An 18514-nucleotide genomic window follows, 5' to 3' on the forward strand; every position below is an offset into this window, starting at 1 on the left:
GATATACTAGACAGTCTGTATTGGAAGACGATATGCATCACATAAGTCATAGCTCGATGTCAAAACAGTATTCTTTTCAGTTTATGGAGACACATTTCTGTTTGGAGTCAGTTGTGGGAGTCATGGAGATGTTGTGCTCGTCATAGTCATGTATAATTCCTCGTCATTATCTTGTGATGAGGTAGACAGATGGATGTTTTTATGTCATTCCCACATACATTGTATAGATCCTCACATTGTATACTGAGTCATCCTCTTGTGAGCTAATCAGTGAGGCGGTCGTAACTTATAGTCCACTTGACGATGAGGCTCATTACAGCAGCTCAGTAGCATGCCTATGATGTCAGCCCACACAAAGTTTTAGGTCTATGTCCCAAGGAATTCAAACTATTGCACTGTAAGTTTATATTCACTTTACACTGAGCGAACAAAACATTAGGAACACCTTTTCATAGACTGACAGACTGACCAGGTGAATCCAGGTGAAAGCTATGATCCCTTATTGATATCACTTGTTAAATCTACACCAATCAGTGTAGAGGAAGGGGAGGAGACGGGTTGAAGACAGATTTTTAAGCCTTGAGACACTTGAGACATGGATTGGGTATGTGTGCCATTCAGAGGGTGAATGGGCAAGACAAGAGGTTGAAGTGCCTTTGAATGGGGTATGGTAGTAGGTGCCAGGCTCACCGGTTTGAGTGTCAAGAATTGCAAAGCTGCTGGATTTTTCACGCCCAACAGTTTCCCCCGTGTATCAAGAATGGTCCACCACCCAAAGGACGCCCAGCCAATTTTACACAACTGTGGGAAGAGTTGTAGTCAACATGAGCCAGCATCCGTGTGGGAATGCTTTCAACACCTTGTAGAGTCCATGCCCTGACGAATTGAGTCTGTTCTGAGGGCAAAAGGGAGGAGTGCAACTCCATATTAAGAAGGTGTTCCTTATGTTTTGTACACTCAGTGTATATTAATACTATGTATTTGCTATTTACCTAGTTATTACATAGGCACCGAGTGTAGTATACAGAGCTTTGGGAAGGCATAAGGTTGTCTTGGCCTGTTTGATGTGAGTTGACTCTAACAGGGATCATCCTGTCCCTCACTGTACTGTAAGCTGTTGTAATGCAGAGCTGCTCCCTGGCTATTCATAGTGTACAGTGGCATTGCCCATTAGCTTTAAATGACCCATATCAGGAGGTCATTGTCAGTGGCGTTTTAAGGATTGCAGACTAAATGAATTGTGTAATTGAATTATGCTTATTTTTCTTGCTTTTTAGAACGAGATGAAAAATGTATGAGGTATTACTAACTTCAATGACACAGCATCATGCCATGCTTTCAAATGAGTACGCTGTAGCTCAATCAGGTAGTTCTGATTTACAAGTTTTTAATTTAACTAGGCAAGTCATTTAAGAACAAAATCTTATTTACAATGACGGCCTAGGAACTGCCTTGTTCAAGGGCAGAAAGACAGATTTTTTACCTTGTCAGCTCAGGGATTTGAGCTAGCAACCTTTCAGTTACTGGCCCAACACTCTAACCATTAGGCTACCTGCCGCCCCAAGGTAATAAGATACTAGTCATCCATCATACCACCAGTGGTTTAATGAGACCAATGGTTCCAACAAACATATAGTGTTTACTATGTCAAAGTACCTTCTATTTTTGTCCTGTATCAAATACTGTAGTCAGGCACCATTTTCCACCACATAGCTGCCTTGCTTTGCCCATTTACCATATTACACAGTGGCGTTGTTCTTGTGAGAGGACGGCCGTTACATTGGCAACGGTATAAATCAGGATATTTTCTGTGTACATGATTGTTCCAGCTCAGAGCAGGCTGAGGTTTGCCAAGTACTTTCATTTGATTGGTTCTTTGGAAAAGCCCCTTTACTAAATGATGATGTCCCCAATCCATTTAAATATTACTTGCTTTCTAGTGGTGATATTATGCCATAGAAAGGTCACAGTTATCATCTATTTACCATCAATTGTTGGACATGACAATTCAAATAGTCTTTGTCCGTTTAGGAATGAAAAATGAGTTTATGACTAGGCCTAATTAGACTGCCCTGTAATGTGAGCCAAATTGTTGTACTATCTGTAATCCAGCGTTATCACCCAGTGGGATCATGCTTATCGAAGTGGAAACCTAAGTGTTATGTAATAAAATGTCTACTGGATGCTGCTGAGGAACAGACTTGACTAAAGTCTTCTTAGCTGTGTCACAATAACGGTGTAGTGTAGTAGGTATCAGATGCTCCAGAATCAATTCACATCATGAGGATGGAGAGGGGGAGAGAGAGAGAGAGAGAGGAGGAGAGAGAGGGGGGGAGAGAGAGAGGGGGAGGGGGAGAGAGAGAGAGGAGGAGAGAGAGAGGGGGAGAGAGAGGGGGGAGAGAGAGGGGAGAGAGAGAGGGGGAGAGGAGGGAGGGAGGAGAGAGAGAGAGGAGGAGAGAGGGGGAGAGAGAGAGAGAGAGGGGGAGGGAGAGAGGGGAGAGAGAGAGGGGGAGGGAGAGAGAGAGGAGGGGAGAGAGAGAGGGGGAGAGAGAGAGAGAGAGAGGGGGAGAGAGAGGGGGAGAGAGAGAGAGAGGGGGGGAGAGAGAGAAGAGGAGAGAGAGAGAGAGAGAGAGGGGGGAGAGAGAGAGGGAGAGAGAGAGAGAGACAGAGAGAGACAGAGAGAGAGAGAGCGAACGAACGAAAGGAAGGAAGGACAGAAAAACCACCTCTGCAAATGATAGAGTGGTAAAGGCTAAAGTCAGGGTGGAGTAGACCATCATGGCTTGCTTTTATACATATTCTACAGTCAGAAAGAATACTCTTGCGTTCTATTGCAAAGTAATTGTCAGTTGCTTCTAGTGGAGTAGAAGCAATCAGCCCAGAGTGGCATTGCACCATGAAACGGCCTCAGCCCAGCCTCCATCATGCCATCCTCCTCATAATTGGAAAAAGAAGAGCTTTTGACTGAGCTGTTTTGTTTTTCCCAGACTCACTTCGGTGGTTTGGTTTCCCTCCTCCTCTCTTCAGCGAGTCTACTGTATGCTTACAATGGAGAGCAGATGTTTTAGTGCTGCTTGACTGTTATGTTTATTGTAGAGCTGTTTAAAAAGCAGCCTGCTGAATGTCTTTTATGAGATCCATGGCATTTATAGTATAGATTATTTAGAGATACTAGGCTTTTCACTGACCCACATAACTATATCAGGCCACATAGCAGCAACCTGTGCACAATTCTGTAGTATAGATCATGAACTGTCGGCCTATGCGAGTTGAGTGGAAGAAATCTAAAGAAAATTGTTAAAATTGTATGCATGATCAGAAGGATAGCAAAATATTTACCTGGAAAGATTCTTAAGCGAACAACCCAAGCATGAATTGGGAGTCAGGTGAACTACTGTTCTGTGGTCTGGGGAAATTCATCAGAAAGTGAGATTAGGAGGCTGCAGATTGCACAGAACGAAGCAGCAAGGATTATTTTATGGCGGAGATATGATTCTTCTCCTGTAGTAATGCACAATGCTCTTGGATGGTCATCAATCATCAAGATCAGAGAAAAACACATGCTAATTTTATTTCACAATGTACACCATTTAAAATGGTATTTCTTTTCACACAATGGTTTCAGTTGGTAAGAGACAATAAATACATTGTCCCCCATCTATTTCTTATCTAGGCAGAGAAGAGAAATAGGCAAAATAACATTTCCATTCAGAGTAATAAAGAAATGGAATAATTTATCTGAGCAAACTATTTATAAATTCATACAATACTTAGAACCACTTAAATATAATAAATTGGAAGGTTGTGCGTCTGCTAAATGACTTAAATGTAAATGTTGTGCAGGACTATGGTAGATGAAGAAACCAATCTACCTCTTCAGACTGTTAGATTATTTATCTGGTCAATATGGCAGTGTATTATGTCTGTTGTTTGTAACAGTGTGTTAAGTGTGATCGTATTATATATTGTATTTTAATGTTTAAGGACTCATGGAAGATTAGTCCAAGTGAGGATTAAAAGAGATCAAAATAAAATAAAACACTAAGTAATGCTTACAGGGTAAGTAAACCAATATGTCATTTTGTAATTTGGGTCACAGTTATCATATATTTACCACCAAATGTACATTTCCCATTTAAATTGTCCAGATTTGCATACAGATAACCGTCAATGTCAATAAGTAGGAATTGAGCATGCAGAGTGAAGTCAATAACTAGCCTAAGGGATGGCTTAATTCAGTCAAGGATATAGAGGTATCAATCACAGTAGCCTCAGCCTGCCACCCACGTTGCCTGGGGGCCAGGAAGGAAGGAAAGAAAAAGGTATTGTGGGCCATGAAGAAGAAGAGTGGCTGTGGGCTAAGCCTGCCTGTGTGTCTCCTTGAAATCCCTCATTTGATAAGAGAGGATTTCCTATCCATCAGTCAACCTCAGCCACCCACACCCTAACAGACACCCACACCCAGCAGCCCCCTCCTTCCCAGCACTAAGGAGGCGTCTGGAATCAGGGCATCTCATCTCAGAACCCTGGCCTCCTAGGTGTCTGTCTGCTGGCCTGTCTTCCTGTCTGTTTCCCTCTCAGAGACTAGCTGTTATATCAAACAGAACAGCAGGGTTTTATGTGTTTCTGAGCTTATGTATTAACACCCCTCTTCTCTCTGATGGTAATAATAAACTCAGACGCACACACATACACACGCGCGCATTTGATCCTGCCCGTCGTTCTTACAGGACGGCATATTAAAAATCATATACTGTTAAAAGCCTTTGTTATGTTTTGAGAACATGCCTTTCCTCTTTTTAATGAGGTTGAGGCACACACACACACACACACACACACACACACACACACACACACACACACACACACACACACACACACACACACACACACACACACACACACACACACACACACACACACACACACACACACACACACACACACACACACACACACAGGGCTCAGTTTGGGAATCAAAGCAATATGGCACATAGTGGGACTGAGCTAGGGGATGTTTGGTGTGGTGTGGTTGCAGCTGTGTGCCCTCCCTGTGCTTGTCTCCAGTGAACAGCTGTGCACAGCCTGTCAAACAGGAACTCCACACGCAGCGAAACATCCTCTCCCCTTTGTTGTGTCTTTGGCTATGCCGGATTAAGTGATATGACATGCGATTCTATAAAATAATTTTGACGTAATTAATATGACCTGATTGAGCTAATCATGTAAATGTAATTAACTAGAGAGTCGGCGCACCACGAAATAATATTTATAGAGCTGTTATCTTCCGAATAAACTCTTAAAGACCTAGTAGTATTTTACATCAATAGCAGTCAATATTAATCGTCACCTTAATTCAGTCTCATCTGAAAGTTGAATCAGCAATACAAAATTGGGTTTAATTATTTATTTACTAAATACCTAACTAATCACACAGAATTACACATACACATAATTAAATCATAACTTGATTACAAATTACGTCATAAAGGAAAACGTCCCTAGCGGGCGGAACAGATATGACAGCTGGTTACACAAAAGAAAAGGGCTGGGTTTGAGTGAAAGAGTGGGAAGACTGAGGAACAAAGGGTGAAGCTGTGCTATCATAAATACGGAATCTTATGCATTCTACCGCCCATTTGTTAAAGGAAAATGCTATAAATATTTACTCTGAGCTGCGCTTCTGTAGGTTGGTGGTAGATGGAAGGCCGTGTTGCCCAACCGAGTCCTTTGTCCTTTGAAGAATGTCTCTGCTGGTAAATTGAATACGTTGTAGTAACGTCGTTGTGTGGTAGATGGGATACTCTGTCTGTTCCTTCCTAACCTGCGTTTGCAGCTGCTGTTGTTAACTCAAAGGCTAGGAGGTATCACTTCTGTAGTGAATAAGAGTTCAAAGTTCATACCATTCACAACCAAAGCTCACGCTGATGTTGGCTTCGTTCTGTAGTTATTATCTGAACCATTGTTACATCGGACAGTCATCCTCATATCCTCAGAACAGGAGGTTACATTGTCGTCAAGGCGTTATATAGGAAGGGAGAGGAGGGCGTGTTTGAATTTTTTTATAGCCCATGTCCCTTCACATGGGCGGGCCACTGATTGAGCAGAGCTCTACCTTATGAAAACCCAAATCTCACATTTTAGAAGCTAAAATCACATTTCATCCCATCACAAATAATTTCATATTCAAACATTTAAATTGAACAACAATTCCATGTGAATCCGACAACTCTGATGTGGAGACTTTCCACTGTAGAGTTTGTCATCTTATCATTGATGAGAATGTCTCAGATGACAACCGAACTGACATCATATTCATTAAGTACCACCGCATATGTTCATTTGGTCAGATTACCAGAATATAGTTAATTTCCCCCCACCTTCTGATGTTCCCAGAATCTCTATGTTAACCAAGGGGTTTGCAAATGTAACATCAGTAGGGTAGAGAGAGGAAAAAGGGGGAAGAGGTATTTATGACTGTCATAAACCTACCCCCAGGCCAACGTCATGACACCTTTGAAGACACTAACATGTTTAGATTCTCCTCGTGCTGCACTCAGTGGTCGCCTGGTTTAAATAGATCACGTGCCGCAGCTCATATTTGTATAAAAACAAGCAAACTAAACTAAAATCCACATAATACAACATTGTCTATCTCATTCACCCCATTCAAGTTGGTGCTTGTTTGTATGAGAGATATTTTTGCTTCACTTTTAGATCGTACCCTGGATAGTTAGACATGTGTAATTGACTGTAACTCACAGCCATTTCCATGTTTGAAAGCCCTTAGGTGAATAGGCAAGAGTAGGATGCCAGTGATACAATGCCAGAGCTACAATGTAGGATGCCAGTTACAAAACCTAAGGCTTCATCTCACAGAAGAGGACCCTCTAGTCTATATTTACATTCCTTTTTTTAAACATTTTTTACATTTCATTCATTTAGCAGATACTGTTATCCAGAGTGACTTACAGTTCGTGCATTCACCTGATGATAGCAAGCACATTATCACAGTCATAGTAAGTACATTTAATAAACAAGTGTTAGTTCAAGAAAGGCAAGTTATTTTGGGGGGTGGATGGGGGAGGTTTCTGTCGGATCATCATCATGTGAATTCACTTTAATTGTGAGCTTAATATAGCTTCACATCAAATCCACAATGATGTTAACATCGAATAGCCACTGCAGTTCGCCGCCCATTTAATCCCTAGCAGCAGCATCTGCTGGTTTGTCTTTTGAGAAGCAGGCAAAGTGGAGCTAAGCTGGAGCTATCCCGTGCCACTGACAGACGAATGACCCAGGAAGAAGACAGGGCTGTACTGCCAACAGCCCTGTCACGTTCTGACCTTAGTTCCTTTGTTTTTGTCTGTGTTTTAGTATGGTCAGGGCGTGAGTTGGGGTGGGCAGTCTATGTTTGTAAATGTTGGGTTTTGAGTTCGGCCTAGTATGGTTCTCAATCAGAGGCAGCTGTCAATTGTTGTCCCTGATTGAGAATCATACTTAGGTAGCCTGGGTTTCACTTTTGGTTTGTGGGTGTTTGTTTCCATGTGAGTGTTTGGGCCACACGGTACTGTTTCCTTTTGTTCACATCGTTTATTGTTTTGTTCCAGTGTTCAGTTTGTTTATTAAAAAGACATGAACACTTACCACGCTGCACCTTGGTCCTCCTCTCTATCTCCAGACGACAGCCGTTACAAGCCCACAACACCACAGTACTGCCATAGGCATAGAAGTGAGTCAGTCTCAGTCAGAATGAAGAGAAAGCCTCACTTAACCCACTGTAATATGTTACTGTAAAAATCAGAGCAGACGATGACAGACTGTGTTTAACTTTAATGACTCCAGGTGAATTATCCAGCATTCTGCTTCAAATATATCATTTGTTTCAGGCCTGTGGCGGTAGAAAGATCTACAGATTCCCACTCAGGAGTTCTATATCATATGATTCATTCCTGTATCAGTTTGTCAGTGTAACCAATGTGAAATGGCTAGCTAGTTAGCGGTGGTGTGCGCTAATAGCGTTTCAATCGGTGGCGTCACTCGCTCTGAGACCTTGAAGTAGTTGTTCCCCTTGCTCTGCAAGGGCCACAGCTTTTGTGGAGCGATGGGTAACGATGCTTTGAGGGTGGCTGGTTCGAGCCCAGGTATGGGCGAGGAGAGGGATGGAAGTTAAACTGTTACATCAGCTGTAAGTCATTTGGTGGCTTCTTGTTCAATTCTGTATAACGCATTACTGCTGTATTCGGAATAGGGTGCCATTTGTGACACAGCCCATGTCTCATGCTGTTTCATGTCTTTGACTAGCCAGATACTGGGATCAAAGCAGCTCTTCCTTGTCCTCTCATCTGCAGGCAATAATCACATGCTCAAGGTCAGAAGAGATTCTCAGAGCCAGGCCACTGTATTCATTCACTGACCATTCTTTTTCATCTTCATTTTTCTAGATTCTCTCCCTGTTTCAAAATGTGAGCCCAAACTGGACGAACCCACTCAACAAGCAGGTAATTTATTTACTTTATTATTTTTGCTTTGTCTGTGGAATGTATTGTATATTTGTGCTACGCGTATGACGTGACATCTTGCTTTGGGATACCCTCTGAGATATCTGTTTCTGCCTGTTTGTGGTCAGGTTTGGTTAAGAAACAGAAACAGATCCTATCATATCTCGTCGAGAGAGAGAGAGAGAGAGAGAGAGACAGAGAGAGACAGAGAGAGAGAGAGAGAGAGAGCGAGAGAGAGCGAGAGAGAGAGAGAGAGAGAGAGAGAGAGAGAGAGAGAGAGAGAGAGAGAGAGAGAGAGAGAGAGATGAAATTACCTCTCATATGGCTGCTGTTGCCAGTGACCTGCTCTTAGTGCACCCCAGCTGATTGAGGTTGGGAGTGAAAGTTAAGTACAGAGGGTTTGGCTTAACAGAAGGTCCTCATCACTGACTCAGTGCCATCAGAGCCTATCGGTGTGTTTCTTTCATCATGGATGCTTTCTTGTGTGTACTCATTTCCTATTAGGCTCTACATGGAGTCTTGAAGGTTAATGTAGTATAGAGTTTTCACCCGTGATGTTCTTCATGGCTAACTGGTCACTGACCTGCTTATTTCTCAACCAGGTGAAACAAGGTGACATAGGCAGACACACACACACACAGACACGGCTACACTTGAATATTTGGCACGTGGTCAACCGGACTGTCACCTGCTTATTAACTGAATGCCATCACGTTCTCTGTTCTTTATGTTCAGAAGGCCTATGTTTTAAGAACACACTGTCCAAACTTCGCACCTAGACTGACTTCACTTCTGTTTGGTGAAGTGAAATATTTAACACATTTGTATCTACTATGATGAACCTGTTAGAGGCTACACATTCATTTGCAGGTGTTTCAGGTGCCAAGTTAATTATATAGGGTTAATAATGCGTTTCAATTAGGGTATGTGCTGACTCTGCTCTTACTGAAGATGGACTGTTGGCCAGAGGGGAAAACGGTTATGTGTGAATTATTCAATAAAGTTGACCAAACATTTTTCTATCTGCTGAAAATTCCCTTTGGATATTTTGAATGCTACGTAGGTAGAAGAAGTAGGCTATGTTATGTCATGATTATTTTAGCTTACCTTCTGCTGGTGGCCAAAAATCTACCACGTGTACTAGGTGCCATGTTCTTTTACAATTCTCTTTCCATATTGATATGCTTGTATCAGTCTAATATAGAACCTCAGTATGTCTTTCAGTCAAGCATTATGATCATTCTTTGCCTGTCTTTCTTACTGATAGCAATGCATTTTTTCTGGAAGATTTCACTTGAACATAAAGTGTAAGATTGTGTGTAATTGAAGTGCATAGGCTAAACCTTACTATAATCTCCCAGCAGAACACAGCACTGTCTCTCCCTTAATTTGGGCTTGCTGTGGATCAGGATCAGTAGGATAAATTCTGCTCTGTTCTGTTCTGTGTTCCTGTGGGAGAGACAGAGGCACCACACACACAAAAGGATCTGCTCTCCAGAGGAGGGCCTGTCTTTGGCCGCTGCCAAACCTCTGCCTGTGCTGTCAGTAGAGATCAGACATGCTATGGTGACAGGGCTGGGATGGGAGGGCTGGGTTAGGAGGGCTGTGAGGGCTAGGCTAGGAGGTCTGGGCTAGAAGGTCTGGGCTAGGAGGGCTGGGATAGGAGGGCTGGGCTAGGAGGGCTGGGCTAGAAGGGCTGGGCTAGGAGGGCTGGGCTAGGAGGGCTGGGCTAGGAGGGCTGGGCTAGGAGGTCTCGGCTAGAAAGGCTAGGAGGGCTGGGCTAGGAGGGCTGGGCTAGGAGGGCTGGGACAGAAGGGCTGGGCTAGGAAGGCTGGGCTAGAAGGGCTGGGCTAGAAGGGCTGGGCTAGGAGGTCTGGGCTAAAAGGGCTGGGCTAGAAGGGCTGGGCTAGAAGTGCTGGGACAGGAGGGCTGGGCTAGGGGCTGGGCTAGGAGGGCGTAGGAGGGCTAGGATAGGCCATGCATTAAAACATGAGAGTACTCCTTTCATGTCTGTTGAAAGCAGTAGGAGAAGAGAGGCTTGCTAGCTCTCGCTCACACACTCCCTCAGACTGTATTACTGAGATGAATACGATCATATAGTATGAAGTGAGTAGCAACAATAGACATTTACTCTGTGAACCATTTGCCCATGGTCTATTGTCATTAAACATACAGTTGAAGTTGGAAGTTTACATACACTTAGGTTGGAGTCATTAAAACTTGTTTTTCAACCTCTCCAGAAATGTCTTGATAAACAAACTATAGTTTTGGCAAGTCGGTTAGGACATCTACTTTGTGCATGACACAAGTAAATTTTCCAACAATTGTTTACAGACAGATTATTTCATTGTATCACAATTCCAGTGGGTCAGAAGTTAACATACACTAAGTTGACTGTGCCTTTAAACAGCTTGAAAAATTCCATAAAATGATGTCATGGCTTTAGAAGGTTCTGATAGACTAATTGACATAATTTGAGTCAATTGGAGATGTACCTGTGGATGTATTTCAAGGTCTATCTTAAAACTCAGTGCCTCTTTGATTGATATCATGGGAAAATCAAAAGAAATCAGCCAAGACCTCAGAAAAAAAATGTAGACCTCCACAAGTCTGGTTCATCCTTGGGAGCAATTTCCAAACGCCTGTAGGTACCACGTTCATCTGTACAAACAATAGTATGCAAGTATAAACACCATGGGACCACTCAGCCATCATACCGCTCAGGAAGGAGACGCGACTACGGTTCGCAACTGCACATGGGGACAAAGATCATCATTTTTGGAGAAAAGTCCCCGGTCTGATAAAAACAAAAATAGAACTGTTTGGCCATAATGACCATCATTATGTTTGGAGGAAAAAGGGGGAGGCTTGCAAGCCGAAGAACACCATTCCAACCGTGAAGCACAGGGGGTGGCAGCATCATGTTGTGGGGGTGCTTTGCTGCAGGAGGGACTGGTGAACTTCAAAAATTGGATGGCATCATGAGGATGGAAATGATGTGGATATATTGAAGTAACATCTCAGTGGTGATCCTATCTGACCTAACTGCCAGCATCATACCACCCTGCATCCCACTGCTGACTTGCATCTGAAGCTAAACAGGGTTGGTCCTGGTCAGTCCCTGGATGGGAGACCAGATGCTGCTGGAAGTGGTGTTGGAGGGCCAGTAGGAGGCAATCTTTCCTCAGGTGTAAAAAATGTTCCAAACCCCCAGGGTTGTGATTGGGGACACTGCTCTGTGTAGGGTGCTGTCTTTCGGATGGAACGTTAAACAGGATTCCTGATTCTCTGATGTCAGTAAGGATCCAATGGCACTTATCTTAAGACTAGGGGTGTTAACCCTGGTGTCCTGGCTAAATTCCCAATCTGGCCCTCAAACCATCATGGCTACCAAATCATCCCCAGTTTACAATTGGCTCATTAATCTTCCTCCTCTCCCCTGTAACTATTCCCCAGGTTGTTGCTGTAAATGATAATGTGTTCTCAGTCAACTTACCTGGTAAAAAAAGACAGGGAATTGTTACTAGGATTAAATGTCAGGAATTGTAAAACTCAGTCAGGAATTGTGAAAAAAGGTGTATGTAATCTTCCGACATCAACTGTACATACAGCCAAATACCTCTCAGATGGCGCAGCAGGACTTTAGGATTCCCTAATGTAAGAACAGAGACACATCGCTGGCTGCCATCTTTATTCTGAGAGCAATTCCAGGAAATCCCTTTGAGGACCATTAAGTCTTGTGTTTACACACAGAATGAGTCCAGAGTGTGTTCACTGTTCTCTGTTACGCGGCAGGGAGCGATGTACAGCAGATGGAGAACCCTATTTCCATAAATATCTGATTTTATACAGCAGCAGTACAGCTTGGTTCTCTGTTTGCATCCAGCTAAACGTCCTGGACGACAGTTTGTCAATATCACCACACTCAGCAAGACATGCTGCAATACACACTTGCCCACAATACACAGAATATGTCATTTAGAAAATGAAAAGCTTTTGTAATATGGAAAATAGCATCAACAAATAACTGATTATAATGCTATATTACATTTAAATGATTTTCAGCACAAATCACTGAAGGTTATTTTTTATTTAACTCGGCAAGTCGGTTAAGAACACCGCCCCATGGGACTCCCAATCACGGCTGGATGTGATACAGTCTTAGACCGCTGCGCCACTCAGGATGACTCCTGTTGGTCAGCAGCACAATAGAAGACCCTTAGCAGATTATCATCCCATCTCAATAGGTACCTTGGTAATGCTTATTTTATTGATTTATTTCACCTTTATTTAACCAGCCAATTGAGAACAAGTTCTCATTTACAACTGCGACCTGGCGAGATAAAGCACAGCAGTGCGGGGAAAAAACAGAGTTACACATGGGATAAAAGCTACCTGTGTCGTGAAGACATTAACATGACCAGTGCAATATTGCACTGTATAATAATGATATAAACTCAGCAAAAAAAGAAACATCCCTTTGTCAGGACCCTGTCTTTCAAAGATAATTCGTAAAAATCCAAATAACTTCACAGATCTTCATTGTAAAGGGTTTAAACACTGTTTCCCATGCTTGTTCAACGAACCATAAACAATTCATGAACATGCACCTGTGGAACGGTCGTTAAGACACTAACAGCTTACAGACTGTATGCAATTAAGGTCACAGTTAAACTTAGGACACTAAAGAGGCCTTTCTACTGACTCTGAAAAACACCAGAAGAAAGATGCCCAGGGTCCCTGCTCATCTGCATGAACGTGCCTTAGGCATGCTGCAAGGAGGCATGAGGACTGCAGATGTGGCCAGTGCAAGAAATTGCAATGTCCATACTGTGAGACGCCTAAGACAGTGCTACAGGTAGACAGGAAGGACAGCTGATCATCCTCACAGTGGCATACCACATGTAGCAACACCTGCACAGGATCGGTACGTCTGAACATCAGGACAGGTATAGGATGGCAACAATAACTGCCCAAGTTACACCAGGAACGCACAATCCCTCCATCAGTGCTCAGACTGAGAGAGGCTGGACTGAGGGCTTGTAGGCCTGTTGTAAGGCAGGTCCACACCAGACATCACTGACAACAATGTCTCCTATGGGTACAAACCCACTGTTGCTGGACCAGACAGGACTTGAAAAAAGTGCTCTTCACTGACTAGTTGCGGTTCTGTCTCACCAGCGGTGATGGTCGGATTCGCGTTTATCGTCGAAGGAATGAGCGTTACACTGAGGCCTGTACTCTGAAGCGGGATCGATTTGGAGGTGGAGGGTCCGTCATGGTCTGGGGCGGTGTGTCACAGCATCATTGGACTGAGCTTGTTGTCATTGCAGGCAATCTCACCGCTGTGCGTTACAGGGAAGACATCCTCCTCCCTCATGTGGTACCCTTCCTGCAGGCTCATCCTGACATGACCCTCCAACATGACAATGCCACCGGTCATACTGCTCGTTCTGTGTGTGATGTCCTGCAAGACAGGAATGTCAGTGTTCTGCCATGGCCAGCAAAGAGCCCGGATCTCAATCCCATTGAGCACGTCTGGGACCTGTTCGATCGGGGGGTGAGGGTTAGGGACATTTCCCCCAGAAATGTCCGGGAACTTGCAGGTGCCGTGGTGGAAGAGTGGGGTAACATCTCACAGCAAGAACTGGCAATTCTGGTGTAGTCCATGAGGAGGAGATGCACTTCAGTACTTAATGCAGCTGGTGGCCACACCAGATACTGACTGTTACTTTTATTCAATTGCAGTTAGTCACATGTCTAGAGAGAGAGAGAGAGAGAGAGAGAGAGAGCAATTGAATAAAACAGCAATTTAATAAAAGTAACAGTATATATATATATATATCCCTGTCTCTCTATCACTCTCTCTTCTCTCTCTCTCTCTCTCTCTCTCTCTCTCTCTCTCTCTCTCTCTCTCTCTCTCTCTCTCTCTCTCTCTCTCTCTCTCTCTCTCTCTATATATATATATATATATATATTATATATATATATATATATATGTTTCTGTCTCCTCTTTTATAGTCTTTTAACATCCATCTCAGTTTTAATCTCATCTGCTGTCATCCTTAGCTGAAGATGATGCTGTTGATGATACTCTACCGTTGCTGTGAGGATCCAAGCTGTACCATTATAAGCCCAGCACCTCATAATGGTCCTGTCAGAGGCTGCTCATAGCTCTCGCCTTTACTCTCCCTGACTCCCCTGACTGCATGACCCAGCACAGCTGTCTCCATGTCATACACCACGGGGTCCAACTGGCCCCACTCTGCCATTCCCTACCTACGCCCCTACACCCCCTGGCTCCTAGGAGAAGGAGGTGTGACAACCTGTATGATGCTCCCCTGTCTACCTGTTACCCTGTCCCCCTGTCTCTCCTGCCTTCAGCACAACACAACAGACCCAGTCCCACAGCCCACCTAATAGTGCTCTTTACTCCATTTCAACCAGTCTTAATGCTAATTGTTAAGTTAACATGCCTCCACTTTCCTCCTCTCCCCTTCCGCTTCCGGGCTGCTGCCTGTGAGCAGTTGCTTGCTTGAGTCTCTCCCTTCCCAATCCTTAATTGCCTCCGTGCGTCTTCATACGCAAGGGACATGGAAGTAATTCGTGAGCAGTAATGAAAGCTGACGTGTCACCACCTCCCCCCAACTCCCCCAACTCCCCACCCCTCCCCTCCCTTAGTTCCTCCCTACCCTGGCCTCTCTCTGTGGAGCAGAGTATAACAGAATATCAAATGAGCTCCAGAAACCACTTCCTTCTCTGGTTAAAACAGACCAACGCATGGGAGGCCGGTGGGAATTAGGATCTGTCAGACTGTTTGAGCCAACCCTAGCAGCCCTGTCCATGGTTATTATTATTATTTAACCCTGTTTTTTCTCTCCAATTCCATGGTATCCAATTGGTAGTTACAGTCTTGTCTCATCGCTGCAACTCCCATACAGACTCGGGAGAGGCAAATGTCAAGAGCCGTGCATCCTCTGAAACACAACCCAACGTGTTAGAGGAAACACGGTGCACCTGGGAACTGTGTCAGTGTGCACTGCACCTGGCCCACCACAGGAGTCACTAGTGCACAATGAAACAAGGACATCCTTGCTGGCCAAACCCTCCCCTAACCCGGATGACGCTGGGCCAAACCCTCCCCTAACCCGGACGACGCTGGGCGGACAAAATCACAAATTACGAAGCATTGGGAATCAAACCCTCCCCTAACCCGGACGACGCTGGGCCAAACCCTCCCCTAACCCGGACGATGCTGGGCCAAACCCTCCCCTAACCCGGACGACGCTGGGCCAAACCCTCCCCTAACCCGGATGACGCTGGGCCAAACCCTCCCCTAACCCGGATGACGCTGGGCCAAACCCTCCCCTAACCCGGATGACGCTGGGCCAAACCCTCCCCTAACCCGGATGACGCTGGGCCAAACCCTCCCCTAACCCGGATGACGCTGGGCCAAACCCTCCCCAAACCCGGACAAATTCTGCACCGCCCCATTGTTCTCCCGGTCACGGCCGGATGCGACAGAACCTGGACTCAAACCAGAATTACTAGTGGCACAGAAAGCACTGAGATGCAGTGCCTTAGACCACTGCACCACTTGGGAGGCCATGGTTATTGTTATTCAGACAGAGAGATCCAACTGGAGGACGAACCACATTGTGGTTTGAACAGGACGAAGGATAGTTCTGAGTTTAATCTGCAGAATTAGAATGTGAATAAAAGCCCATGTGGCAAATATTGAGAAAGACCCAGTCAGTGCCAGCTAGCAGAGCCTGTTACAGCATTCTGCTACCTCTACCTACAGCAGCGAAACTGCAAATCAAAACTGACAATGAAAGCACAACCACAACCTTGTCATCGAGCTAATGGATTTAGAAAGCTCACATGCATATTACGGACAGCATTAGGCATCACCTAATGTCATAAAGGAATAGGCATCCTCGACGCAGCAGTCTATTACCTAACTGACCGCCTGGTGATGTCACCAGGCATGCCATAACTCCAGCGGTCTTTTCAAATAGCTATTACAATAAAATGACATTATTATATATTTTTACATTTCACAGTATTATTCCAACCTCATAGCGTGGAATATAAGACACAGGAAAATCTATTTTTTTGACTCCACTGAGCCTTAAATATGGTAATATATAAGTAATCAATTGACTAGCAAGAAACAAAAAGTATTTTCATACAGAGAAAACACAGGCCTGTAGTCCTGGTCTGATGAATTGATGAAGACAAACACTGACTGGTCTCAGATCAGACTCAGAGACTCAGCGTCCTGGCAGGGGGACAGAGAGGCAGCATGGTAGTGATCCAGGTCGCCTATTAATACACCCTGCCGCTGAGCCTCTGCACATTTTCTCACTTTCTCTGTGTTAGCCTGGTTCAACCAGACTGAACAATGACTGAACATTATCCACTGGTTCAGTCTGGTTTCACCAGGCTAACCCTGGGTGTCAGGAAAGGCATCTCATCATCACACCTCGTTCCAGCCACAGCAACCTCAACCTGTGTATTATTAGTTTACCCAAAACACATCCATGTTACTAGGTTACCACTACCTCTGAATTAGCTTGTTACCTGTGGATTTGACTCTTTAGTGCAATGTGGTCAGCATGAATGGATTACTGCAGATGAGTTAATGTGGTGCAGTTGTTACAAGGTACAACATAACACACCTTTCACAGTACTTTGTAGTCGAGAGAGAGAGAGAGAGAGGAGAGAGAGAGAGAGAGAGAGAGAGAGAGAGAGAGAGAGAGAGAGAGAGAGAGAGAGAGAGAGTAGTAATGCACTATAAAGAGAATAGCATGCCATTTGGGACACACAGTGTCTGGCGGTCACTTCTGGGGTGTTTAAGCCACCTGTCCAGATCTCTGCTGCTGTGTCCATGGCCCCAATGTCCCTCCCAGAGTCAGTCAGTTCACAGGCAGCAGCACTCAGCCTAGCATGCCTAGAGAATGACAAAACAGAGCCTAACGGCAGGCAGTGCCCTCAAGGGGGAGACGCACCTCCCCTCACACACACACACTCATTCATGCACACACACACCTCGGAGGACGGACATGGGACGGGAGACAACCTCAGAGAGAGCACTGCCGGTTCTGTTGCTAGAGAGCACTGATGCATGTGAGAGAGAGGTTCTAGTCTATCACACTCACATCATCAGCCTCTGGAAGGGCCCTCCTCCCCTACACCAACCAATAAGGAAGCAGAGCTAGCTCTAAAGGTCCAGAGATTGGGTTGGGTGGTGGTGATTCACTGACTGTAATGTAAAGGGAGCTGGATGGAGCTTGGCTGGTTCTATTCTAAAACTCTTAGCACAGGGGCCTGTTGACATTCTCAAACAGAGCACTGGGGAGAACACAGAAGATAGCAGATAGCAAGCACCATCCTTACTCACTGATGCCCTGGTCCATGGAGCTAAAGCTATTCTAGTGAGAGCCGTTCCTCTCTGCTGCTACCTGACTTGTTCATGAGCTGAATGGTGTGAGAAGGAAAGAGACATGGCCATGCAGATTCTCTCCACAGGACTCTGTAAGTAGCTACCTTGTGGAATGATATTCTCATCCCTAATGGTTTCATGGTTAGTGAGTCTCTCTTCTTTCCTCACCAAACATTGGCCTATTTATGGCGTCAGTCGGTGCTGAATCAGGACATTCTCAAATCGCTATTTATTTCTGATATTGTAATGTATTGGTCTATGATTCATCTGTTTAGTTGCACTTGCTGCCCTTGTACCAGTCATTTTTTACAACTGGCTGAGTATGACTGTGCTCATCAGAATGGGATTAGCTCAGTTATCAGGAGGCTAATATGATTGTGTCACTTTCCAGTAGGGAGAACATTTTTTAAAACGGAGGGAAGCAGGGGAACAACTACCTGCACTTATCCAATAAGAAACACTTATTTTAGTTTTCCATTTCATAACATTTTGCTACAGTATGCCCTACTGAACATGACCTATGTCATTTAGTTTGGAACATGGATTGGTCTGGTCAGTCTTCATG

The 18514-nt window shown here is 44.5% G+C and overlaps 1 protein-coding gene across 4 annotated transcripts in view; it reads left to right on the top strand.

The window, feature by feature from the left end:
• LOC124004764 (triple functional domain protein-like) overlaps positions 1-18514 on the top strand; it is a 139931-nt gene that overhangs the window by 2633 nt on the left and 118784 nt on the right. For all 4 annotated transcript variants that reach the window (XM_046313532.1, XM_046313534.1, XM_046313537.1 and 1 more), the window contains exon 2: positions 8445-8501. In XM_046313532.1, coding sequence (XP_046169488.1) covers positions 8445-8501 — 57 coding nt within the window. The remainder of the gene's footprint in view (positions 1-8444; positions 8502-18514) is intronic.

This window comes from Oncorhynchus gorbuscha, linkage group LG19 (assembly GCF_021184085.1).
Source record: "Oncorhynchus gorbuscha isolate QuinsamMale2020 ecotype Even-year linkage group LG19, OgorEven_v1.0, whole genome shotgun sequence".
Taxonomy (NCBI): domain Eukaryota; kingdom Metazoa; phylum Chordata; class Actinopteri; order Salmoniformes; family Salmonidae; genus Oncorhynchus; species Oncorhynchus gorbuscha.